At 41.2% G+C, this 26,856-nt stretch overlaps 1 protein-coding gene across 1 annotated transcript in view; it reads right to left on the reverse strand.

The window, feature by feature from the left end:
* Positions 1 to 10,813: 10,813 nt before the first annotated feature.
* sox18 (SRY-box transcription factor 18) overlaps positions 10,814 to 26,856 on the reverse strand; it is a 35,617-nt gene continuing 19,574 nt past the window's right edge. Inside the window, exons 2-3 of the mRNA XM_058643344.1 lie at positions 17,032 to 17,622; positions 10,814 to 15,124 (exon numbers count right to left, since the gene is read on the reverse strand). Of these exons, the coding sequence (XP_058499327.1) occupies positions 13,740 to 15,124; positions 17,032 to 17,437 (1,791 nt within the window). The 5' untranslated portion in view covers positions 17,438 to 17,622 and the 3' untranslated portion in view covers positions 10,814 to 13,739. The remainder of the gene's footprint in view (positions 15,125 to 17,031; positions 17,623 to 26,856) is intronic.

Here is a 26,856-nt window from a genome sequence, read left to right on the forward strand (position 1 = left end):
CCAATGGCTCCAGACGCACACTCAGAGACACACACACACACACATAGCACGGCCAACACAAGTATGTTGGTTAACATAGTGAGGGGGAAACCTGAGAAGGGGAAAACTGAGCGGAGGAGAAAAACAATGGTGAACAACAAGGATGACCAAAAAAAGATGCTCGCCCTGTCTCTGACTCTGTTTTTTTTTTTTTTTTTGTTCTTGCTTAGGCATCTCATTCTCCCTGAATCACTCCGTCTCTGCCTCTTTCATGTGCCTGAATATTAAATCACCATTTTCAGCACAACAGCACTGGGACATTTAACTATAATATCCCTCAGCTTAACAGGTGTTCTTAAATAATTATCGAGTACACTAATGGCACTTTTCCACTCAACAGTTCCATTACCTCGTCAATGTGGGCGGAGCCGTCGTATTGTTCCGTTTGATTCTTGCGTCTACCGGTGACGACACTCTCTGCCGATCAGTGGCCGGCAGTCTGCTGACGTGACATTTTAGTATCGGCTCAGCTCGCTTGGAACGTCGCCGTGACTTGCTCTATATAAACACACGGAGAGCATAATGATCTATAATGTGTAGGGAACACAAGAAATGTTGTATTAAAAATGCGCTAGATCTGGAGACCGTTCACCGAGAGCAGGAAACAGAATGTACTGTGGAATCAAGCTGTTGATTCGCCAGATTCCTACAAACCACCAAAGCAGCTTTCAACACTGTTTTATTTCTCAACAGCACAATAAACGGAAAATATAGAAACAAAACGCACATTTATTCAAAGTGCTGGGCCGCTGTAACATGCAAGGAAATGCTCATTATAAGCGTTGCTAGGATACAGTCGTTCAGATTCAGACAACTTTATTGATCCCCAAAGGCGAACTCATTTGCATGTCGGTCCAGTTGCAAAACGTTTGTGTTGTCAGGGGCCAAACAACTAATCATAAAAAACCCCAAAACAAATCCTAGCGTTTGATCGTGCTTGTAAAACAGCACATAAAAGCAATATCACACTCAAAGTTGTTGCTCTGTGCTAAATATCAGCTCGGCTGTCATGTTTTCCCGCCGTGGGCCTGCAGCCATGCTGATACTCAGTGTAAGAACAGTGCTCCTGCTGTGATATACACAAATAAAAACATCATTATGAAGATTGTTTCCCTAGATTCCCCTCAGGAATGTAACATTTGCCACATTATGGACATTTTATATGTCACAACACTTTAAGCTGCATTGTTGCATGTTTGGGTTTATGAAAACAAAACAATGTTGTGATAGGCTACTTTGGGAATGAGTTGATGTGCTATTCATATGCTCTTTCTGGTGATACAATGCTGCCTTAAAATGCAATTAAAAAGAAAAATACTACAAGCGTTTTGGAGCCATAGAATATTTCTCTTGACCTCTTTTGCTCTCTTGTTAAATCTTTACTGGCGCGTTTTTACTCCTCATTTCTTCTTTTCATGTTTCCCCTTCTCTTAAAACGTCCTGTCACCATTCATTTCCATTTTCTTTCTTCTCTCCATCTACATTTTGTCTGCATCACTCTTCCTCCCTCCCTCTTTGTCTTTTCTGTCACTTTCCCACAGTGCTTTTCTCTCTGTCTGCTGGAAGCCTTGTGTGATGCTCACTACGGCGTCATGCTGGGTCACCACGCTGCACACACACACACACACACACACACACACACCCACGCGGCGTCAGTGCCTGTTATAGTGACAACGCCGCGGACAAAACCAACAACAGACAAATATATAAAAATGGGCTGAAATTCAGTTTAATTTTAGGAGATTTCCACATCAGCACTCCTCTCTTAAACCCAGTGTTTAGACGTACATGTAGGTTTAGGGAACGCGGAGTAGCCAGAAAGATAAATGGACTGAATTATAACAGAAAAGCTTTGGAGCCGGTCTCCCCCAAATAGCCTGGGCATAGTCACTGGTTTAAAAATAGACGTTTGAGACCACGGAGAGCCTGCAGTCCCTCGAAATGTCCTCATCTGTTCTCACACAGGCTGCCACCTTTCTTTTAGGTCTCATTTTTCTCTTTTTCTTGCTCTGTTTCTCACGTTTATTTCAAGATCTTTCAAGTGGTTGTTTATCTGAATGTTTTGAGCTGTGAAATGACACAACAGTAAGAGCATTCACTCATTTCTACTGAGTTTATCTTCTATAATATATGGCTGTTTCATTGTTTTTATATTTTAATTGATTAGAATATATATTCTATATCTTCTTCGCTTTGAAAGTATTAAAACAAACTTAAAAGTAAGAGACTAAAAAAGAATAAGAAAATACACACTCTATGACTAGAATAGAATTTTTCCTCTGCTCCTGCTGACTCAGATTCTGGCTCACAGATTGGCTGGTTTGACTGTTTCTACGGTGATAGATGGGTCCCACCAGTCAAGGTTGGCGGTCAGGGATCTGAACCCACAAACCACAAGCTCTTCAAAGCCAAGGCCACCAAACCAGCATACCACAGAGGTTTAACACCCACACCTTGGCTCCCATAGGGTGCGAGACAAAAGGGGGAGAGAGGGAGAGGAGAGGAGAGGAGGGGAGGGAGAAAGAAGAGGACAGTTGAGAGAGCTGAGGATCCCAGAGGCTACAGTACTCAGACCCCCATACACACAGCACAGTTTATTGTTACATAAATTTGATTTAGATAAACAAAAAAGAAGCAAATCTCTAAATTACAAAGTGATTCCTACCATTTGCTTTGAGATCCCTGCTATCTGGATCTTTGAAGGCTAAAAACGTTTTTTTTACATCTTACTGAGGACCCGTCACAGACATAACACATTCCCTAGCACCTAACCTTAACCATCACAACTGATCCTGGTCCTTTTCCACTACACACTTCCAGCACGACTCGACTCGGCACGGCTCTTATGTGGTACATTTCTAGTACCTGCTCTGGCGAGGTCCCAGGCAAGCTGAGCCTGTACTAAAATGTGACGTCGACACACTGCCGGCCACTGATTGGTCAGAGAGTGTCGGCACTGGAAGAGTCATGAGCGCAACGTCCAACACAGAAATCCAAAACCAAACAATGCTGAACTGCAGGTCAGTTAAAAAGACTTTCAAATTGTTTGTTAATCTCCAACATTTAGCAAGGAAAATTCTAAAAATTCTATATTTAACAGTGTTTGTGTCGCATATAAAACGACCTTGCCCATGTTGAGGAGCTACTATAATACTCAAAAATGATACCAAACTGTGTCGAGCCATGCCGAGCTGAGTCATGCTGCAACTGTATAGTGGGAAAGGGCCATAAGTGCCTAACCCAGGAGTGTCAAACATATGGCCTGCGGGCCAGAACCGGCCCACCAGGGTGTCCAATCCGGGCCTGCAGGATGGATTTGTGGAAATGTTGTGTCAAATACTTTATTTTTCAGTTCCAAATACCTGTGACTAAATGTTTCGTGTCTTTGTAGATCCACTGTGATCTGCAAGTTGTAATGCACACGTGTAAATGATAAACTTCAAATTGCACTTGTTTTTTGCAAGAAATTTCAGGTTGTTCATGATATGTTTTGTAAAAAGAGACTTCATTAAATGTAAAACAAAGGGAAACATTCGGAGTTCTTGTTGGTTATCGGTTATTATGCGATTATTTTACGGGACCGGCCCACTTGAGTTCAAATTTTGCTCTATGTGGCCCCTGAACTATAATGAGCTTGACACCCCTGGCCTAACCCTAACCTTTACCTAAACCCAACTCTAACCCAAACCCTAAAATCAGGTATCAACCCTGAAAAAGCCCTTTAAAGCTGTGGGGCCCAGAAAAAATGTCCCCACAAGGTCATCATGTCTTCAAAAAGATAGGTGTACACACACACACACACACACACACACACACACACACACACTCTGCCCCACATACAGAACCAAAAGAGGAGAAGTGCACTGGGGATCTGTGTCACATTGATAGTAACTATAGTTAGTTACTGTCATCACCTGCCGTCCAACTCATCTTGACGCTCCAGTGATTGCATCATACGACCACTGCGGTCAATCAATGCAAAACATTTAACTCGTGACAAGATGAGAAGACATCTTTTTCTTATACGACAGAGAGGGAAGAGAAAAAGGGAAGGAAGCAAAAGCAGATGAGAAGAACAAAAGGAGAAGATGATAAATGGAAAAGACGAAGGAGGGAGAGAGGAAGGAGGGAAAAAAAAAGATGGCATACGCTGTAGAGGGAGAGGAGAAGAAAGGAGAGAGGACAGGAAGCAGAAAGACAGGCAGGGGCAAATCTCACGGACAGAAGTGAGACAGAACACGAGGGAGAAAAGTGAAAGAAGAATAAAACAATGATATGGTCAGATATGTTTCTGGTGTCTATTAAAAGTAACATCGGCCTCACTATCTCTTTCCTGTTGGTTGTGGAAATTGACCTGACACCAGGTTACAGTCGACAAAAACTCAACCCAGCTTCCTCCCAAACGAGGAATGTGGATGCAAAACAAAGGCTGGACTGAGTTTTGTGAGTTTTGACCTCACATGAGCTGTTTTCTGTCCACGCTCCACTTTAAAGTTAAATTATTCCTTACTTTTCTCATTTTAGTTGAAGAAACTGTATTTGTCCTTCACTGTGTTCCACGACATTCAGTCTCGCTAACAACTGTTGTTTGTAAGGAGAAAACGTCGCTCCATCTCTGTCACCATCAGGCCCTCTGACAGGAGGTGAATGCAGAGTTACTTCCTGCAGAGACAGGAAACAGGAAGCAGTGGGGGTATGGAAGGAGAGGGCCGAACATCCTGCCGCATGAGGCGAATAAGAGCCCCCAAATGACATCATCTGGTCCAATCGGAGTCTTTTGAAAGCCTTGTGTTCTGTAGTTATTTGCGAGGACAAAGCTTTCCGTCATACAGCTGCACATATGCAGTATACAATAGCTTCACCCCCAGTTCAGGGGCCACATCCTTCGGAGACTTGTAGCAACATCACAGCAGCTTGACTCGCCTGTACAATTTCAAAATCTCCTCTAAATGTGGCAGAAAATGACATCCTTTCATGAGTCACTCCTCAAAAACAGAACAAGATGGTAAGCAGTGGCACCAAAAAACAAAACAGCAGGGATGAACAATGAATCATTTTCACTATTACAATAAAAAAAATTTGCTGCAAAGGCTGCAATTTAAGTGCTCTTTTTGTATTGTTCTATGTTCTGTAACAATTAAAAAAGATGGTACTGAACAGTCATTTGTTCTCAAAGGTAAGGTATGTGAAATATGTTTTTTTTTTTCCAAACGTGTTGTGGATGAAGTACACTCCAAACAGTCAACGCGGCACCGGATTGTTGCTTGTGTACCCCGTTCTTTTAAATAAACAAGACAAAAAAACTATAAAACAATCACAAGACATGTGGAGGGGGCGGAGCTTACACCGAGATACTGTATGTGTGTCCTGTCTGGTTCCCCTCGTCCTCATAATTTATTCGTTTCTAGGCATCGCACTTGATGTGCACTTGTAATTTGCATCCGAATTATCCGCACTTTCGTCTCGTGTGCAAAGAACTTTAGGGTAAAAAAAAAACGACAGGGTTAAAATAAGTAAACAAAAATACCATGTGTAAAATTCTACCATGGGAGTCAAACCTGCGTTGACCAAAACCAAAGTAAGCGACTAAGCGAACTGACAGTGGAAAACCTCAACAAAGCTACTGGATGACGACACATCCAAGGTACCAGATTGCTGTCATTAACACTACCGCTAGGGGGCGCTGTTTTCGTTAACGTAAATATATAGTGTCTGCTTTAGGGCTGCATTATTACACGCTGAGAGGGTTAGGGTTAAACCATGATGTAAGTTAAGTATAGTCTCTTGTCAACTTCCTCTCTAGTGTCAGTGGTCTATATGTTAGTGTTCATCTTCACTGCAGACCCTGGTTTTCTTCTCCTCAAGTAGAGACATCTTTGAGAAGGGTACTGAGGTTTTTTAGGTCGAGTACTGTTTCGAATATTTGACCAAACCAAAGCACAAACACAGTTTGCAGCCTGTAAATCAAATGTTTTCTTGCATTAAGTACACTGGCAGCATCATTGTTCTCAGTAAAGCCAGTATTTTATGTCTTTATATAATTTTTTTTAACCTTTGAAACAGAGAATTGAGTCTCAGCCCTGGCTGCGATAGACTACATGCCGATGTGTCCCTGTATTCCTTTTATAATGAATGCCTGAGTGAATAGTTGTGAATGGGTGAATGGCAAAACTGTAGTGTAAAGTAGCTTCGAGAGAAAAAGTGTGATATATACAGACCATTTAAAATGCCATTATCTCATGTTCAGTGAGGAGACTCACTGAAGTCAAGTGGAAATTCAAATTCAGGGACATGAAACAAATGTCACACAACAACAACATTAAAATGTACGGCACAGTATTCACACGACGACGTTGCAAGTCGCTCAAACTCTAAAACAAACGTATTTACAGTGTAAAACAGCTGCCATCTCACATCAGAGTCAGTGAAATCACTCACACATGGATGACCGCAGCTACATAGAGACAGAGAGAGAGAGAGAGTTAGTGAGTCAGTGTGTAGTTGTGGTGACTGATCTGACATCCATAACCACATGTGGCCAATAAAACACCACTGAGACAAAAAGAGATGGGAAAATCCCTCACTCTCTCTTTCCCTCTCTCTCCAGCTCGAACTCTCTCAAATAGTTTCTTTCCATCTTAATCAATCTCTCATTCTCTTTAGGACATCGGGTTTCTTTCTCTCTGCTTGTATCATCTTTGTGTGCATCTTTATTTCTTGAATCTCTGCCACCATATTTGACATGGTGGGAGAGAATCATGTGCTCATTCTCTTCAAACTTGGGCAGATTTACTTCACCGGAGCAACGTTTACTATAAATACTAGGCTTATTATGTTGATATTCACTGATTAACATCACTGTCATCATTTCTTCAACATACAGCTTCTAGTATATCTCTACCATAACATCGCAACAGCCTCATACGAGCATAACAGGAGCAGACATTGTCATCATGGTAACAATAATGTGGCCATAAAAAAGCCAGCTGTGGCCAAACAAGACAATTCCAATTATTGTAATAGCACAAGGTTAAAGTTGTTTGCTTAGGTTTAGGCTCAAAAAAATGCTCGGGTAAAGTTTTTGGTAAAATATGGCGGTTTGGGTTCAAATAAATGTTTTCTTAAGTTTGGAGGAGTTTTGTTGTTATGGTACCAATAATAAGCATGAGGTTGTAGAAGTTGGGGGGGAGCGGGGGGGATGCTGACTAACGGTTCCATGTGTTAAACAAACAGCAGTGCCACATCATAAACATCTGGGTTTTATCAACATCCTCCGCTGTACATATGTGTCCTAGCTTCCTATATCCTCGTTGTGTCATAGTCACTAAGGCCACAAGGCGGGGCACAGCCCGGACAGGTCATCAGTCCATCCCAGGGCCAGGTATATATAGAGTTTAGGGCAGGGGTGCTAAAAACTCATTTTAGTTGAGAGTCCATGCACAGCGCAATTTGATGTCAAGTGGGCCGCACCAGTAAAATAATAGCACAATAACCTATAAATAACAAGAACTCAAAATATTTCTCGTGTAATTTAAACAATGTTATGCACGTCATGGTGGATCTACAAAGATATAAAAAACAAAAACCACATTCATCACGCGGGCCGGATTGGACCCTCCGGTGGGCCGATTCTGGTCCTCGGGCCATACGTTTAACACCCCTGGTTTAGGGCTAACATTTGAATTCGTTAGGGTTAGGCGTTAACTGGTTGTGGCTAAGGATAGGGACAAGGCCTTGGGTAGGCTGCCCTAATGAATATAAGTCAATGCAAGTCTTAAAATGGATAGAAGTACGAGAACGTGTGTGCGCGCGTGCGTGTGTGTGTGTGTGTGTGTGTGTGTGTGTGTGTGTGTGTGGACACTCACTGGAAGGTCACATGTGTTATGTCCAGCTGAGAGAAGGGGAATCCAGGCTTGTGTTATCTTTTCCAGTCAGGGTAACAAGTAGAGGGTGAGGTGTTCCCACAAAAATATACACCTCTTCCTCTCTCTTCACACACACACACACACACACACACACACACAGACAGACACACACACCCTTTCCGAATATCCCAAACTTCCACAGGAGTTTCCTCCTTGCTGCAAACATTCCTGTCAGTTACACACACACCGGTTTCCATGAGGACATTACACTTACTTACATCAATTTCCAGGAGACTTATACTTAACCTTAACCATAACTACTACAGGCCTAACCTTAACCTTAACCTTAACCTCATCTGAACCATACAACATGTCTTAAAAATGCAATCATTTACACAATATGAGACTTCCCAGCAAGAACATGACCTGGTGTAGGGAAACACATTCTCTCCATACCACACATAATTCCCAGTTTGGTTTACGTCCCAGTTAAAAGTTTCTGCTCTACAACCAAAAAAAAACCAACTAATGGAAACATTAACGAAAGATACGTTGGACAGGAGCAGGAGAGAAGACTGCAGGAGTGATAGGAAGAGCACCGGGGTGAAAGGAGGATAAATGGGGTGAGATAGAGCGGAGGATGACGATGGAAAAGGAAGAGTGAGCAGATTTACTTGTAGCTCTTGGACAACCAGATGTAGGATGGGGTTAACGCTTATGAAGGCAAGGGAATTACTAATGCAGTTCATATTACAAAGAAACACAAAGGGGGATGAAGACCATGATATATGGAAAATAAGATATACATAAAGAAGAGAGTGAGTGAGTGAGTGAATGTAGATGTGGATCAAATTGTCCAGAACCGTCTTTGAATATTTTAAAGTGTATGTTTTGAAAAGAAAGAAGACATCAGATTATTTTCTCAGAATATGAAATTGTTATTCTTGGTGCATAATTGGTTGTATTAAAATAGTATTTCATTGCATTTTTGTTTTGTTTTCTAGCAACCACACAATGACTGATTTGGAAGTTGATCACCATGGCAACGGCAAAAGCTTTACCGTCAGCTCTAGTGATGAAGGAGTGAGTGAAATGAGGGCACGCAATATGGAGTTTGTTATTTCAGTCCATCACTCACTCACTCACTCACTCCCTCACTCACTCAGGACCGAGTAAAGATTTTACTCTTGGTATGGTGAGGGAAAAAGAATGCAGCTGGTTGGTAAAGGATGGGAGAAAAGGAGCTGGAGGATGCAAGAAAGAGATCAAGTTTATACCAAACAACAAAGGACAAAACAAAAGAGAGCATCAAAGTTGTGGGAAACAAGAAAATCAGAAGAAATAGGAGAGAAAATGACAGTGACTGAGTGGCTAAGGGGGAATAAAAAAAAACAAAAAACGACTGAAAACTGACAAAAAAGAAAACAGACTGCTCGGGGGGGAAAGAAGGAGAGAACAGTTTTTCCTTGTTTCAAATGTTTTCTTTTAAGTCCTTCAGTGGTTTGTTCACGGGAAAACTGTCTCACCAAGCCAAACTCGTTTAGCATCGTATCTGAACCTAGAGAGGGCAGAACTGGAGCAGAGCAAGGAGAATCACACGGCCAGACAAACACTGAGATGATTGTCTTTCTGTCTCCCTCCCTCCCTCCCTTTTTTTTCTTCGACTTTTCCCATCCCTCCCTTTTCATGTCTCCCTCATTTCAGTCCAAAGTCCAGCAGACATGAGGACTGAGCAGCAGTTCACGGCGGACTTCAGAAAAAATGCATTTTTCATAAGATCTGTCCTGAGAGATGAAGTGATGAAGATACAATTTGTAACATTGATATATATTAAAAATATCTAAACACTGACACTCTTAAGATCGTAAAAACACAGATAAACCAAACAAGAAAACAATTCTATTGATTAAGTGCTGCTTCCCGACTTCATCAAACGAGGTGTTTTGTTCATGGGCCTTGCATTCATGCATTCATGGACACTTGTTTACACCCGGATTTAACACGAGTGTCTCCTGTGACCATTTGATCAGATCACGCACATTAACAGTCTGACTGTAAAGATGTGTAAAAAGAAATTAAAGCATGACTCACGCTGCTGCACTTAAATGTGGTGATCAGCATCGCCACTGTGGTGGTGGCCACAAATAAATCAGTGTTCAATCATTTATGTTCACTGTGAAACAGCAGCAGCTCGGAGGTTGTCAGATGCGGAGCCAGCCCTAGATGCCGGGAGGATGGATTGCATTCAGAAATAATCAAAACGGTGGCCACGTGCCCCAAAAACCTCTGAAGGTGTTTGAATTCTTCTGGGATTCGATCTGAAGACACACATTTCGACCCTGTGCGTAGCTGATCACTCAGGACGGTCTAACTCGGGTCAAAAGGTCACGCAGTCCATCGATCACAACATGGTTCCAGTGAGAAACAACCAGTCTTCAATTGAGACGTGAACTTTGAATGTGTGTAACAGCATCAGAAAAGCCTTCTTGTACATTCTTGTAAATCTCGAAAACAGATTTTCCATTCTTGACAGCACGCGCAGAGACGAGGGAGTAGTTTAACTCGGCGTGCCTGCCAAGTGTCTGACCGTTCAAAACTAACACAAAAGACGTTTGTCCTCCTCTAACTTGACTCGTTTTGAGCACCTTTTCTCCCTGTATAATGTGGTGGCCTCCAGTTTACACTGCAACAGCTTTTAAAATAAATACATAAACAAACCAGACTTGGTTACAAAGAGCAATGCCAAAGGAATTAACAAACAAAATGAAATGGTTATTAAATCACAGGGACAAAAACGTCAACGTTTACGGGGGGATTTTTGTGTTTGCCACTCAGGGGTGAGATGTAAACGTCTACAATTGAATGAACACAATATGCCATGTTCCCTAAGAGAATCACATACCCAAATGCAACCTTAGAAGTGTTTATTTTGTGAATTATAACATAACAATATAACAGATCAATTTACAGCCATCCCACAGCTTTCAAATATAAACAAAAACAAAACAATTCTTCACACTTAGGAAAATATAAAAATGATCCCTGTCAGACAGATTTAGAAGAATCACAGTGACACTTCTGGGAAAATCCTGGATTTAATTTGTCATTATATGACAGCAGAAAAAAAAAAAAGTCCTTTGTTTTAATTCCAAAATCTTGGATGTTCCATTTTTCCCCCCCCTAAGGATAATTATTACCAAAAGCCCAGAGTTATTGCACGGCTCCAAAGACGCCTGTGTCTGATGTTCTTTGTGTGTCACAGTCAATTAAAATGGAAACAAGACTGTTTGGTGTCAACAGAAAAGAATGTCAAATGCAGATGTAGAAATATATATATTTTTTTAAACGCTTTAAGCTTGAACTGTTGTTACCCTGTGACTGCGTCCTTCCAGAGGAAATGTTTTGAAAAATCTTATGTTCCTCTCTTCTCGACCAATGGCAGCCACAAGGAACGGTGTGGTAAATAGAACTGGCTTCACTGTACAGGATACTCGATTTTGTTCTACTGTTTCATGTACAAAAAAAGTATTGTCTGTCTGACTAATGCACAACAGATGGAGCGTAAGTCTTTGAGGGGAGATGTTTTCGCTCTGGCTGTATACAAAACTACGACAGGGTAGAGGCTACATAAACAGAGAGAAAGAGAGACAGAGAGAGAGACCATTATAGTGGCTACAACTGTTGGTTTTTCATTTTCTCAGCCCAAACCACAAATTCTGATTTTAATTTCCAGCAATTAAGGTAAATAATACTGGTGTTGGAGGGGTTTTTTTTTTGTCCCATTAAAGACCCATGGAGATTCATTACAATTCTGCAAAGGAAGCTTATACAAACACACACACAGAAATGAGATCAGTGGAAACTCACTGCTTTATATTTGAATCACCTTGAAAGAAATAGTTGGACATTTTGGGAAAAACTTTAGACAGGTGAGAATATGAATGTCTCGGTTTATAAAAAAATACAGAGCTCGAGGCAGGAGGGAAACAGTTTAGCTTAGCATAACAGCTGCGGCACATACACATTTGTTTGAAAGTTTGCAAATGAACATCTAGCAGCTCAGTTATTTCATCCACACAAACAGTGAAATAGAACCAACGGCGTATGGTTTTGTGTGGAGGTATAGTTTAAAGTAATTATTTATTGGCCAACCAGGAGCAGTAACTACAGGACATAACTCCCTCTGTAATTATCATTTATGCTAAGCTAGGCTAAGTGCTTCCTGACTCCACTTTTGTACTCGTCTTACAAACGTGACCACAGTCTCATTTCACTTTTAGTAACACAACATTAAGTCCTTCGAGATAAATAATAATCTATTACACAACAACAACAACAACAAGAAAAGAACAACAACACGGAATATTTTCTGTACAAATCATTTTAAATTGATGAACCTTTTCTTTTTTTTTTAAATTTGTAATAAGTAGTGTTCCTTCTATACAGCTAAGACATAAAACCCAGTGCAAAAGAACATTTCATAGTCTCAGTTTTTCCCTCATATACTGTCCAGGAGGGATAGCATCTACTGTGTATCGCTACATCAAATCAAAGTCTCCAAAAAAAATCATAATATCCTGCACTTGGATCATTTAACGTGGAACCATTTGTACTTCGAGTGGCTTCCTGCCAATATCTGCGAGCAGCCGATGTCGTTAATGACGGCGTCTTTAATTACCGCTTCCCTTGAAGAACACAATTTTCTGTAATTTGCTGAAATTAAATTGAAGGGTTGTTTTAGCTTTGTTGAAACGGGTGATATGTTTATTAGGGCAGAGAGGCTTCACTGGTCAAAAGGAATGGACTTCAAAATATCACGTTTGCCCAGAAACGAGGCAACTTAAAACTTACAGAATTTGGCATGGAGTTTGACATGAGGCCCCTGTAATGGACTGAGATAGAGAGGGAACAGTATTTATCACAGACAGAAAAAAAACTGGTAAAGCACCCTGATAGTTTGTGGGAGACATCAGTGGTCTGCTCTGATTCTGAGGCCAAGGGTTTCCCAACACCATTATACTGTATGTGGAGGCTGGATCAAGTCTCTCCCATCAAGTCTTTGTTTCTTTCTGTCCATCTACCAAGTTTGTCCTTCATTGTGCTTCGTGATTTTTCAGATAAATTCATTCAGTTCATTGGAGATGAATATTTGGCCACTCCTGAGATGAGGTGTCAAAAAATAACGTGAGATATTCTTCAGAGTCATCACAGTTTTTCCTGATGACCATAGTATGCACTGTGCAGTCATCTTCCTGCAACTGTACTGTCACACCTGTAATCTAATCCAATGCCCCCACTCATAGACCCAATTTGTCCTATTTAAATAATGCAAAAAGCATGCATTATCACAACATAAGGCCATCTCTATTGGCCAAGAAACCAGTGGTAGCTAATTTTGCAGTTGCTCAGGAAAATCCAAAAACCTGCTGTGAAAGATTCTCCATGCAAAATTGCCAGTGGCTGATATTCAAAACGTGGCCCCAAAGAAAATCCGACAAAAGATATTGTGTGTGATTATTGTGCACATGGTGTGAGCTTCATCTATACCAGTAATGTTTTTTTTTTTCCAGTTAACACATTTTAGCTCAATGCTGCCCGAGCAACAGCAAGCATTTGTAAAAGAATAAACTAATAATAACACTTTATTTACAATAATCGTTAAATGGAACTTTTCAAATCACAGTGGAAATCCATGAGTGAATTGCATGACAATGATTGGGCCAAGTCAAAACTCCAGCAAAGATGTATGTTTTCTCCCTATCATACACAGCAGTGATTCAGATGAACCAAATTGTATTCACAGAGGTACATACTGTCTGAGATAAATCAATCATTTTATCCAGTGATACAGGCACTGTAATAGACAGCACTACTGGCATCAGAAAGAGCAGATATAAGAGGACTGCTACCTTCATCACACCCACTTGCACCACTCAGAATGCTACCGACATCCCTGTTCATGGCACTGCCGATACTGCTACTCATGCTACAACCACCCAGCATCTTTGACCCGACACCAAGTCCAAAGGCCTCCTCCCGATTCCTTCCGATATTCACATACTGGTCGAATTCATGCCTATCTACCCCAGACCAAAGCTCAGCCGAGGAAGACCCCAAATGGCTAGCAGACTCAGAGTTTGAAGGGTCTAAGTGAACAGGGGTAAGAAAGGTTGATGAGGGGACAGAAGAAGAGCAGGAAGAGGGAGAGGATTCAGGAGGAGGGGAAAGCTGACCGAGGGGAGATGGGGCGAAATGGGAAGCATTTGGGTTGCCATTCACATACATCTGACTGAAGTAGCCACCATGCGCGGTGCTTAGGGGCGCTTGATGGCATTTTATTGACTCAGAGAGGCTGATAGAGGCCTGGGTGAAGGAAGCAGAGGAGGGGGAGGTGGTAAGAGTTGGTTGGCACTTAACATCACTTCTTAAGGCAATATGGTGACCAGAGGCATGAGTGGGATTCAACCTGGAGTTGACCGAATTTCCCAAAGCTGAAGTGACGGAGCTCATGCTGGAGGTCATGTTTGACTCGGCGGAGCTCATTCTCGAGTCAATTCTGGAGTTTCTACCTGGACTCAAAGTGAAATTCATATTTGTGCTTAAACTGGCACCGGCACTCATTCCTGGACCCTGACTGTGTGTTGCTGCACTGTGCATGGAGTTGTGGTGATTGTGGTTGTTGTAGTGAGGGCTGTAGTGTTGGTTATGAGGGTGAAGGTGGTGGTGGTGGTGGTGGTGGTACCCACTCCAACCTCCCATCCCTCCTTCCTCTTGTATATGTTGGGGGAAAAACACTGATTCCCCAGTTCCATCTTCCAGAACATCCAGTGGGGACATCTCTGGAGTGGGCAGACCGTAGCTTTCTAACTCTGGGTGTCCCAGAGCCTGGAGGTCTCTGAAGTGCCCCAGAGAAGGCAGCAGGTGATTAGGGTGGTGGTGGTGATGTTGAGGGTGAGTGCCCGGATGTCCATATGCAGAACCTCCACCGTCCACACCCATGGGGTTGATGCCTGGTCCCAACCCAAGGCCTGCTGCACCACCCTGGGCTAGGCTGTGAAGCAGAATCCCCGGTTCAACCCGCTTGAGTTTTTTGGTGGTCTTTTTTCGGCGAGGTCTGTACTTGTAGTTTGGGTGATCCTGGAGGTGCTGCACTCGGAGTCGCTCCGCTTCCTCCACAAATGGTCGCTTGTCTGGGGCACTCAGGGCCTTCCATGACTGACCTGGAAGGTGTTAAGAAGACTAAATTAAATTGAATTATAAACAGTGTTATGTTGTTTAGGTACACTAAAATATGGCCTTGTCAATAGTGTCTGCGTTAGGCATAATTCATTTAATTACTATTTTCTTGATTAATGGAGTAATTATTTGGTCTACCGTATGCCATGAAGGAGTTAAAAATTCTTTCTTTCATTTCTTAAAAAAAAAAAAAACACTGACATATTTTTCCAACCTATAACAACTGAACAAAACCATGAGGTATTCAGTTCACATTTATAGAACTGGAACCAGATATTTTTGCTTAAAATACCAGTACCTAAAAACCAAAATTGACTGTCAGTCAACTAATTGATTATTTGATGAATTGTTATTGCATTCACAATCAAAGCTAAAACAAGAATTGCTGATTTAGCCGTGACAGTTGTATGAAGAACAATGTTTTATGTCTAAAACAGAAACCATAAGTTAACGTGTCTCTACATGTCTGCCCGTTCAGTCTGAAATAAACACTGTTGATCATTCAATCTATGAGGCATCCCACATTGTTTAATTTTGTGGTTATTCAAAATGTCACGGCATTTACATGAAGTGGTTACATGCATATTCCTGTCATGCCAGCAGCCTTGAGACTTTTTTCAGAAACATTATGGTTCGTATTAAAGGTGGTGTTGAAAAATCTTAAGCTGCAGATGAGTTGCTGTGACTTCTCACTGTTAATGTGACACCCTCTCTATTAACAGCTTGTAAAAGCTGTGTCATCTCGTAAAATGATTTCTAACATCAACAAAAAATGGGTTTTAGGAAAACATCTCAATGTGTTTAACTTATTCAAATTATTATAATTTGACTATTTATTGGGAAGCACACGTGGAAAACAGATGTGGGAAAAAAAATATTAACTGCATTAGAAGAATATCAGTAATTCACCGTTACCTTGGAGCGCTGACCCCATGTTGGCTTCTGTTCAGAATCTTCTACATAAAACGCCCCCCTGCTTAGTTTAAAGGCGGTCGTAAATCGACTAAAGTTTCCTCACTCGAGGAGAACAGCAGCTATGGTTGGCCCGGGTTCATCTCGGTTAGAGTGTAGTCCACATTTTGAGAGAACTGTGGAGTTTGGAAACATAATGAGCACATTGACGGACAGTGGAGAAGTGATTTATACTCCACCGATGGTTTTGAGATAATTCACTACTGCGCGCTTTCACTGAGAAAATCTTCAATAACCTTTCAAAGGGCCAGTCTGATGTACAAAAGATTTAGGCAGTAAATGTAAGTCTTGAATCTACAATGTATAAAGTGAAACTGGGCAGCTGTTCTACATCATAATTCATCATATATGGTAGTTTGCGGTTTCAGGTGAATAATGTCATGCATAACACATCAAACCTGGCAATCTAGAGAGGTTGTGATCAGCTAATCAGCATATGAGTTACATACTCCCTCTGTAACTTCACTATAATAAAGCAGAATATTGTAAAATAATGTACGCCACCTGTGAATGAATACATACTTGCAAAAAAACTCAAGGTATTGATTTAAATTGTCAAAATGAAATGTTTTCTGGCAATAACAATGTGTATTTCAGGTGTTCTTGAAGATAGTTTCCTAACATTATGCTTTTTAAGATATTATGGGCTATAAAAGGCTCAACATTGGGTGGAGATTGTTCCACTCAGGAAATGCTGATCAAATCAAAACCTCTCAGATATCCAGTCAATATCTTGAAAGCCTTGGCCTTCATGTGGTAGATTTCACAATGTATTCATAAAAATGAATTGCCTGTAAGTTAAAAAGTAGCAAACCCTGACAGGATTTCATTTGGCATTTGTTGAAAAAGTTTTGATGCACAGGAACAATTCAAAAGGCTAGTTGCCCGGATGAGACTAACTCTTGAGTTCTTGTCTTACCGAGCATCTTGCTGAGCACAGCATTGTGCAGGTCAGGGTTTTGCAGGGCCAGTCTCTTCCTCTCATCTTTGGCCCACACCATAAAAGCATTCATGGGTCTGCGAATCCTCTGCTCACCCCCCACGGCCTTCCCATCTGCCGAGCCAACCGACACACCTCCTGCTTGGTTCAGGTCTGGGCTCTGTCCACCTGAACTGGGCGTGATAGAAATCCTTGGTTCCGTTCTCCTCATGCTCCCGTGTCCAAGGCCATCAGGAGAACTGCAGTCCCCAGAGAGGTTCTGTTCAAAACCCATCTCAGGATCAGAAGTTGGACTTGGGGTTCTGGATGTCCAGGGGCCCCTGAGAGACACCTGGGCTGGGTGCAGAAGAGTCTCTCTAAACAACCTGGCCTCAGTTAAATTCATCCCAGAAGTGGGAATTGGTTCAACTTTTAGTCCAAGTGTAATTCTGCAAACGTCTGTCTCGATTTGTTGGGTTGCAAAGTTCTGGAAAGAATTTGTGCCTCAAAGTTTTTCAGATGACAGAGACAAACAGCAAAAGTGGAATTTGATGGATATGGAGCAGAAATTCCAAAGCAAAGCATCGAGATCTGAGAGGAGGGAGAATGAGAGAAAGAAAGAGAAAACAAACAAGTTGTGGTGCAGGATATTCCCCCTGAAAATGATCCACAGTGACTCTGCCTCTTTCTTTTTTCTTTTTTTTTCTTTTTTTCTCAAAAGACAACAGTTCTGTTTGGAGTGTGCGGTGCAGCGGTTTGTCCAAAGCTCGATTCCCGTCCGTCACTCAGGCTGTCCGACTCACTGTCTCTCTGCTCTGTCTGAAACTTTTGAAATTTGTGGCCAGACATAACCGACCCACACTGTGTATATATACCCCGCCCTGACCAATCAGATAAATATGTAGTTGGGGATTTAACCAATGAGATGCCAGGTGGGTGCGAGGGGAAGGAATGAGTGTGCGTGGGAGACAGGGCAAAGAAGATGGCGGGGGGGGGGGTAAATGTTGCCTCTCCCTCTTTCCTCCTCTGTGACTCCCTCTTTCCTCGTCTGCCCCCCCACAACACACACACACACACACACGCACACCCACGCGCACTGTCCGCCTATACAGGGAGATGTAATCAGAGAGGTTCCATTGTTTCTGCCCAACTGAGAGTGAAGCTTAGCACACACACATACACACACACACGCAGACACACACAGACTTCATGAAATAGTCAACACATTTATAAATATGTTTGCACACAAATGAGAGACACAATATTAATACACAATCCGAGTGTGTTTGTGTGTGTGTGTTTGTGTATTTGAGGGCAGAACTGTGGTACAACAGCTAACCACAGTTCCAACCAGCGCAGTTAGTGGGTGAACTTAACAACAAGTCATAGGGGGTGGGTTGATGGGCGTTGGGGGAGGGAGGTGTAAACAGGGCTGGCCATTCTGTAACCCAAAAGAAAAAATATATAGAAAGTAACCAGTTGCTTATAAAAGATATTTAGCAGTTTTGTTTGAAAAGATTAACTGATAAATCAGTCGAGAGTGAGAGTTCCTTGGTTCAGTTTTACTGCATTTCTCTGGTAGCAGTCACTGAGAATTAAACATTGGTGACAAAATTGATTCTAGAAGTTTTATTTAGACCTATTGTAATTTTATTTGGTTTTTATACTAAGTTAAAAAAAAAGTTAGGACAATTTGTCAGGCATCTGGTAGTGTGTGACCAGTGTGCAGTGTGACTGCACGAGATGAACTGAGGCAAAGTCACATCGCAGGTTTTGTGTTTTACATAAACACATTCTCATTGTACAATGGTTTGAGACGTGGGGCATTCATGTTCTGGTCAGGGAAGGGAAATCCAAAACATGACAGTGTTGCCTTCTTGAGCTGGAGAAACATTGATGGCAGAGGATGCAATACAAACAATTATGAGTTGATAGGATTTTGGCAGCTCATTAGATGAAGCGTTTTTGCTGTTGCAAGGCAAATTACGTTCTCTGTCTCAGCAAATGACACAGATACTGAGCTCAAATTGTCAAGTGAAAATGAAAGAAGAGACTGTTGCTTTCAATATTATAAATATTATATTGGTTTGGTTTTAGTCCATCTGCCGAGGACATGTTGCCCTCCCCCTTTCCTCCATCACAAAATAATTACCCCCTGCATGCACACTCACATATGGAGCCCCTTTAGGGTCAGGCTGGGAAAGTTTTAAGAGTGAACTTTTGCATTCCCTTGCAATAACGTTTGTGTTCCTTCCCTCCCCAGTGCTCAACGGTGCTCTCCGGCTTTCCCCGTGCTTCAGGTGGCCCTGCCTGGCTGTGTATGGCACTTACATTTGCTCATGCACTTGTGAGACCTCCCCAGAGATCCACAGCCCCCTGCTCCAGGCCAGCACTCATACTCCAGCCAGAGCTCCACAGTCCCATCTCCACACCATTAGAAAAACCAGCCCGTTGTCATTCCCAGAGCATCATATAGCACCGCTCTGTCACTGTCCCTCAGTGGGGCCTGACGGATGCAAAAGGTATCCCCTCCTTGTCTGAAAAAGACACACCGGGCGGGACATATATGTAGTTAACCCTAAAAATTAATCTCCAACAATTAACAGGGAAATGTCTAAAATCTCAATATTTAGCAGAGGAGTCTGGTGTATTTAGCGAAAACACTGCTGATATCGCGAGATCGTGAGCCACATCACAAACCCTGCTGCTGTATTTCAGTCCTGTGACTGTGTCAGACAGAGTCTGTGCTCCAGTCATGGAGGAAGTATTGAACAAATAGTAGTAATTAATTGATTCTAGTGATTCAGTCACACTGAAAACAACTGCTTTACAAGTCACTAGTCACTCGTTTGTGTGCGTCGCCTGTAAAACCAAGTCACAGCAGTTTCATGCAGCCGTGTGGTGATGACTCCACCCACGTTGAGTTGGTACTATTTTGTAGTGGAAAACCAAACTAAACCGTGCCAAGGCGAGGCGAGCTGGGACCATAGGTGGAAAAGGGGCTTTAAATGTTCTGATTAGACTGTGAGCCAACTACAGCCCTAACCTTAAACCCAGGCCTATCCTGGCCCTAACCCTAAAGGCTCTGGTATACTTCAAAGTGTGTCATCAACACTCAGGGTGCATGTGCAGCCCAGATTTTGGAACTGCGTGCAAAGAGCGCATTGGGTGCGTGTGGACAGCACATGCGCGAACTGAACTTCCGCCCCACTGGTAGGTGTAGTAATCAAGCCCCGCTCACCAAGCACAAAAATAATTTCAACAGAAGAAGTAGCCGCCAAGGATAGTCATCCAAGACTCGACCCTCGAACCTGTTAACACCCCGACTCCCCTGCCCGACGGGCCTTGTGAGCGACTCGAACCTCGACGTGTCCGAGGGAGCTGTAGCATCGTTCTCTTCTTCTTTGGTAGGAATGAAAAATTACACAACTACACTACCTATTACATTTTAGGGATGCACTGATACTGATACCAGTATCGAGTATCGAGTTTGATGCTGCACTCATGTAATCGGATTTGTATTCGTAAAACTACTCCGATACCACTGCACCAGATACCACTTCAAATTAAATTAGTTTTCAATTTTTTTATTTGCCGTTATGGTATTATTAAGTTCTCAGAACTCATTACCGGCAGAAACGATTAAAGAAAGTGGTATTGGTGCATCCCTATTACATTTCGTAAATTACCGTTTTAGTTTTCCCAGATTACATTTGTTTTTAGTATTTTTGCTTTACAAAAGTAGCTCCTTGGAAAACATAATTGAGAATGCAGTTTAGTCATGTGGAAACGTATTTTTTTTAGGTGATAAGGATGCACTAAAAGTAAGTTTGTGCCCTGTTCTTAGCTCAGCTATAAACTTAATTGAGCTTCACTCGTTTGGCTGCCGACAGTACTCTCGGTCAAGCACAGTAGCACGCAAATTTAGCACGTAAGCAAAGATTTTATTGTCTTGAACCATTGTAGTAGAAGTGACAGTTTAAACCTGTACTTTAAAGTCTAAAGGTCACAGCATATCCTCTGTGGGCCAAGAATCTGTGTGAAATTTCATGGAAACCAGGCCTCACTGTTTTTTTCAAACATGAAAAAGACACGGAGGTTGCTATTTCGATATTGGTATTGACCTGCCAGCAAAAGGAAAGACATCACAGCTTTCTTACCTTCACCTTGTCTGATGTTTTTATATCAGGATACCACGGAGTGTGTGTTTGTGTGTGTGTGCGCGCATGTGTGTTTGCAAGAGACACCACACCTTTGCCACAGAGGAAATTTGGCAGCAACTCCAGACTTTGTGGCGAGAAAGAAAAGAGAGAAAGAAGGAGGGACAACGACATGGCACATGGAGGGACATTTTTCCTTACAGCATCTGATAGTACACACACACACACACACACACACACACGCAAACAAATGCACACCAACATTCTAGACAAGAAACCAAGACACAATGGCATCGTAATGGGTGTGTTTACTGGTGTGTGTGTGTGTGGGAGAGGTCATGTTCACACACTGTTCTATTTTCGAATGCGCTCAAGGAGGGAAGTGTGTGTGATGATGGATAGGGCACACACACATACACCCCGTTAACACAGGTCACTGCGGGAATCCCCTAGCTCTGTCACCCACTGACACACACACAGACACACACACTTGCATAACGCACAAACTCCACAGAACAATCAACAGACACAAGAAACGTGTAACACACGTGTTTTGTACGCACTTTGAAAGTTAAAAATTGTGAGCAGCACTTTAACATATGTGTATTTTCATGATCATTTTAATTGCCTAAGCTAACATAATATAAATAATACAAGACAAAATACAGACAAAAACATTCTGCAAAGTCAGCTAAACAGAAGTCAGTGTGAATCACTTTTCATTGACTTCATTACAAATGCATTCAGTATCAACAACAAAATTCATGAACTCTTTTCTCAGTCAGAGTCCACCACCTGCAAAGCAATACTTTTGGTGCACACTATTCAAATACTAATACACTTTGTTCAAAACCCAATCAAAACAAAAAGTGGAATACTTTCGGTTGTGCAAAAAATTGCCATTGTCTACATGGTAATTCAGAATTCAGTGTGCTAAGAGAGACTGTGTTTGCTTCCTGAGTGGGACTTGTTGCCAGGTTTGTGTACTGTGTGAATTACCTTGAGACATGCGTGATGTGTTTTGTTGGTGAGAAAGAGTTTTGGAGGTGAGATGAACCGTTTCGCTAAGATGCATGTGGATAATGCACGCTGCAAGCAGCTTCTTCAGCAATGACCAATACTTGTTAGCAATTGAAAGAAAACCTGTAACTTATACCTTAACTTGCATGTAAAACTGATGCATGTGTTGGAGGTTGGTATAAACAGAAATTTGAAAAAGAATCATTCATTTAAATCCTGTTTTTAAGTTTAGCATGCTACCATTAAGCAGAAAATCCTACTTATATCAAACCTTTGACTTGATGGTGCTGCATGAAAAGACAAAGGAATCGCCTAAACAGCTTTGTGTTCGAGAAAACTTTAAGGGATCATCAAGTTGGTTGGATTCATCATCCTGCAGCCACACCTGTCTGCACAAAATGTAATGGAAATCCAGCCGCTAGTTGTTGAGGTTTATGACCAAAGTGGTGAACCAGCAGAATGACACTTCAACTGCCATCCAAAGAGCCAATGCCACCAGCCTAGTTACTACTTACATGTCTCCATAAAGACGCATGTGTGGCCTTCTGTAAATAACATAATGCAACAGTTGGGTGCACAAAGCTATGTTAGACTACATTAAGTTTATTCTTAAGAGTCTGATTGGTTGAATGTTGCTGACACTACGTGAATAAAACTTGTTAAATAGTTTGTCGTCAAGTCTTCAGGCTCCAAGGCGCGTTTCACAATGCCATGAAACTCCTTCTAAAGCCACTGTACAATTCAAAAGATGCTGCTCAATGAGATAATGAGTTTGTTTGGTTTTTTTGGAATTTTGCTTGAGATGCCTCCATGGTCATTTATGTGATGTTTTATGATCTAAAAATACATGGGTGTGATTGAGAAAATTACCCGTATTTTCCCCCTGAATTTCCCTTGAACTGGAGGTTTATACAAACCTTTACTTGCTGGGTTGGGTTGGTGTTTTCTAAAACTCTGAATAATTTCATAAATGTCGGTCTATGTGCGAAGATTGGTTTGTTTTTCCAAACTGTTGTTAAGGCTGACAATTAACATCTTATTTTCCACTTTTGGAGACCCACAGTAACAGCATTGAAACATTTGGAGCTCAAACTTTGTGAGGTTGTGACAGATACTTTTGACTCTCTTGAAACTATAAGAATTGATTGCTAAATTGACTAAATGTGGTAACCCGTCACAGATTATTCACTCGTTCATTCATTATGTTTGCTATTGTCACTGTCTTATCATTTCATTCATAGTACACTGAGACTTGCCCTGCAGTATCCCCAGTCCATGACTCCAAATGTCAGCAAAGCCATTGCTTCCTAAGAAAACAGCAAACAAAATCGTTAAAAAAAAAACTGGAACAGGAATCATTAATTCCTATTTACAACAGAAGAACCACAACAAAAGTAACATGGCCAATACGGTCACTGACCATCAGGCTGGAGATACACATCAGACTTTCAGAACTAAAGCCTGCTCCACACTAGAGGATTTGCAAATATGACTTGATTTTAAAAACATGGGGGACCACAGACACAAGGAACTTGGTAAACAATTTTCAATGTTTTAATCCTGAGAAAGCACAGACTAGACGAAATCTGGCCAATTATCCTCTAGTGTGGAGAAGGCTTAAAAGAGCCATGTCATGCTTCATGCCACCATCCAGCAGACTCATGGATGTGAATATATATCGTACACATGACTTGGGACTGCGTATTTCTCAATAGTGGCCTGTTTTAATCATGGCATGTCCCTTAATGTCTTCCCTGACATTTCACCACTGTAATCTGGAGGTCAGCTTTAAAAAGTCCAGATGGTAATATTGTCTGATCCGTCCCTTGAAGTAGATAATTTAGTTTGGGCACCTTTCTTTATCCTATTATTTGAGATATGACATCTTTTTCATAATAACCATGGTCTAATAATAATAATAATGATGGGTTGTTATTGCTAAATTTGACATTGCAATTTATTATTTTTATTTTTTTACTTGTTCAGAGACTGAAGAGCATTAGGTTAAATGAATAATAGGGATGTCCCGATACCACTTTTTGGTGTCTGATACCGATAAGATGTCAAAATCTCTAAACGTAATATCTAAAGATATTATTCTGATTCAATGATTTTAGACCACTTAATTAACTATGAGGCTGTTAACAACATTTTGTGCCGGGTGTTGTTGGTTTCTTATATACATTTATACATTTTTACAGTCTGTGAATAGTGAAGCATGCAATATATATATATATATATATATATATATATATATATAATTTTTGAATTGTATTGTATTTTACATTTGTATCTGTCCGATATCCGATCCAGTGATTTTGAGCAGTATCAGACGATACAGATTCCCATCCCAAATGAATAACACATGAAATGAAACAAACTGCAGCTCTCATTCTATCTCACTTTTAACTTACAACAAAACCCTGAGACAGTGAGCTTCCGGTTGCACTGTCAGCTCTCTGTCTGTCTCTCACTCTGTCTATTCATAGACAAGCAGCAGAGCTTATCATTTCTTATCCTGTAATTAATGCACTGCAGCACCGCAGGACAATATATGACCTTTCCCACTGAGCACAACGCCTCTGTTCTCCAGTCGTACACTTGTTTTTGTCTCTCTTCTCTATGTCTTTCTGTCTTTGTTTTCTCATCACCCCCTGTCATTTTCTCTCTTTCTTTAAGTGACTCTCACGCTAGTGCTCTCACATGCTCTACCTCTTTGACAGAAGCGTTCAAATGTTCAGTTTTAATCCTTTTTTTTTTTTTTTTGCAGATGTCAAATCTTGTCTCCATACTCAGGACAGGAAGTCTCAGGAAACCAGGAAACTCTTGAGCTTTCCTCAGAAGGAGCCACACACACGCAGACATACAGGAAGGTAGTAGCAGGGGTCGGTAGATAAAAGAGAGGCATGCTCCATAAATTCAGATGTGGCTTAATAATTGTTTTTTATTATGTTATGTTATTTTGCCCACATGTATGATTTAACTATAGATGACACATGATATTTTCACAATTACTAGGTTTACATGAAAAACAACTTTGTGATAACCTCATTAACACAATAGTCTGAATAGACACTGCCATCTAAACAGCCTTTTATGGATTTTTTTGTTCTTTCCCTTTCCCAAATGCTGCCTGTTTTCTTTAAATGCTAATGAAATCTTCAAAATATAATGATGTGTTGGATTAACATTCTTGTATGACAGTCATGATTAAAGCAGGAATCCACATACGACATTCGTACATTTAGCGTCTCTGATTAGCAGTTTGGAGATGGACAGACAGGAAGTGTTAGCTCACTGACAGCTTCAAAATTGCAAACGTCTTATGTGAGTTATTCATTAAGTCTCTTTATCCTCGAGCAACCACATCAGCTACATAGTTTAAATCTCTGTAATGTCTGGGAACATTTGACTACGTGGAGGCATAATTAACACTCTTTTTTCCCCTAATAACCACTGAGGAGGCCAAAGTTATCACAGTGAAGCATCCCAGTGGTTTTACTGTGGTTAGACTGGCGGGGCCTTCAATGAATTATGAGTTGAGCTGACCTGCTGCACATAGGACAAAAGCACTGTGATTGTCCAGCCATCCTCTATACCGCAGACAGCCAACCATTAACATGAAGGCTGGTAAGTGGCTTTTAATTCCAATTAAAAGCCACTATTATAAACTAATAGAGCTTTTGTAGATACTGACAAAAGGTCAAACGTAATTCATATGGTACGTACTAGATGGGCTGCTGTAGAACCACGGCAGTGTAAGATGGCGACCTCTATAAAGCAAGCTTCCTCTGGTGGTACATGGAGGATAATCAGAAATACTGTTGTATTGTATATACCAGGTTACGTGACCGGAGTAGAGCTGAGGAATTTTGACCAGAGTGCGTAGGAAACGAAATAAGTTTCAAAACTCTGAGGCAGTGTTTAAATCTAGAAGGAGAGAGATAGTGAGACCTTTGAAAACACTTTCTCATTAGTTCTTATTGATAATGACTGATCATCAACTGGAAACAAATAGGTTCGGTTTCACTGTGACGGTGGAACAAAACAAATCCGGAGCTTACTTTGCAACAGTTCTGTTTCTTGTTTGTGGTATTTTCTGGCACTGCATGAAGAAGAAAAATCTTAAAGTTTAGATTCTTAACTTGAACTTAAAGAAAACTTATGTAAAACTGAGCATAACACCCCTGACAAGCTGCTTTATTAAGAGTTTGTACTTGAATTCAAAGATGTAGAAAGAACGATAAAGCACACTTTATCAGCTATTTATCGATTCTAATTAAAATGGTTTTAAAAGAAAAGTCTAATATTACCTCCTTTCCTTTTTATAGACTAAGTAATTCATCTGTTACTGTTACTGTTTTTATACGCACACTAGGAATGATTATCAGCTTATTAGACTATTGAAAAATCAATATCTTAATTTTGGAATCAGAGGTAACCATTATAACACCCACAGGTTACATGAAGAGCCTTTTGCGAGAACAAGGCGTGACTTGTTTTTTGTAAACACAGACTGAAGTGACAGAGACGGTGGTGAGTTTGTTCAGAAGACTGGCTCCAAGTTAACTAAATACACATTCTCCACATATATATAGGTCTACTGTAAATTACTGGCTCCATTTAAACTGTACCATTATAACAA

The sequence above is a fragment of the Solea solea genome, chromosome 11, assembly GCF_958295425.1.
Source record: "Solea solea chromosome 11, fSolSol10.1, whole genome shotgun sequence".
NCBI lineage: Eukaryota > Metazoa > Chordata > Actinopteri > Pleuronectiformes > Soleidae > Solea > Solea solea.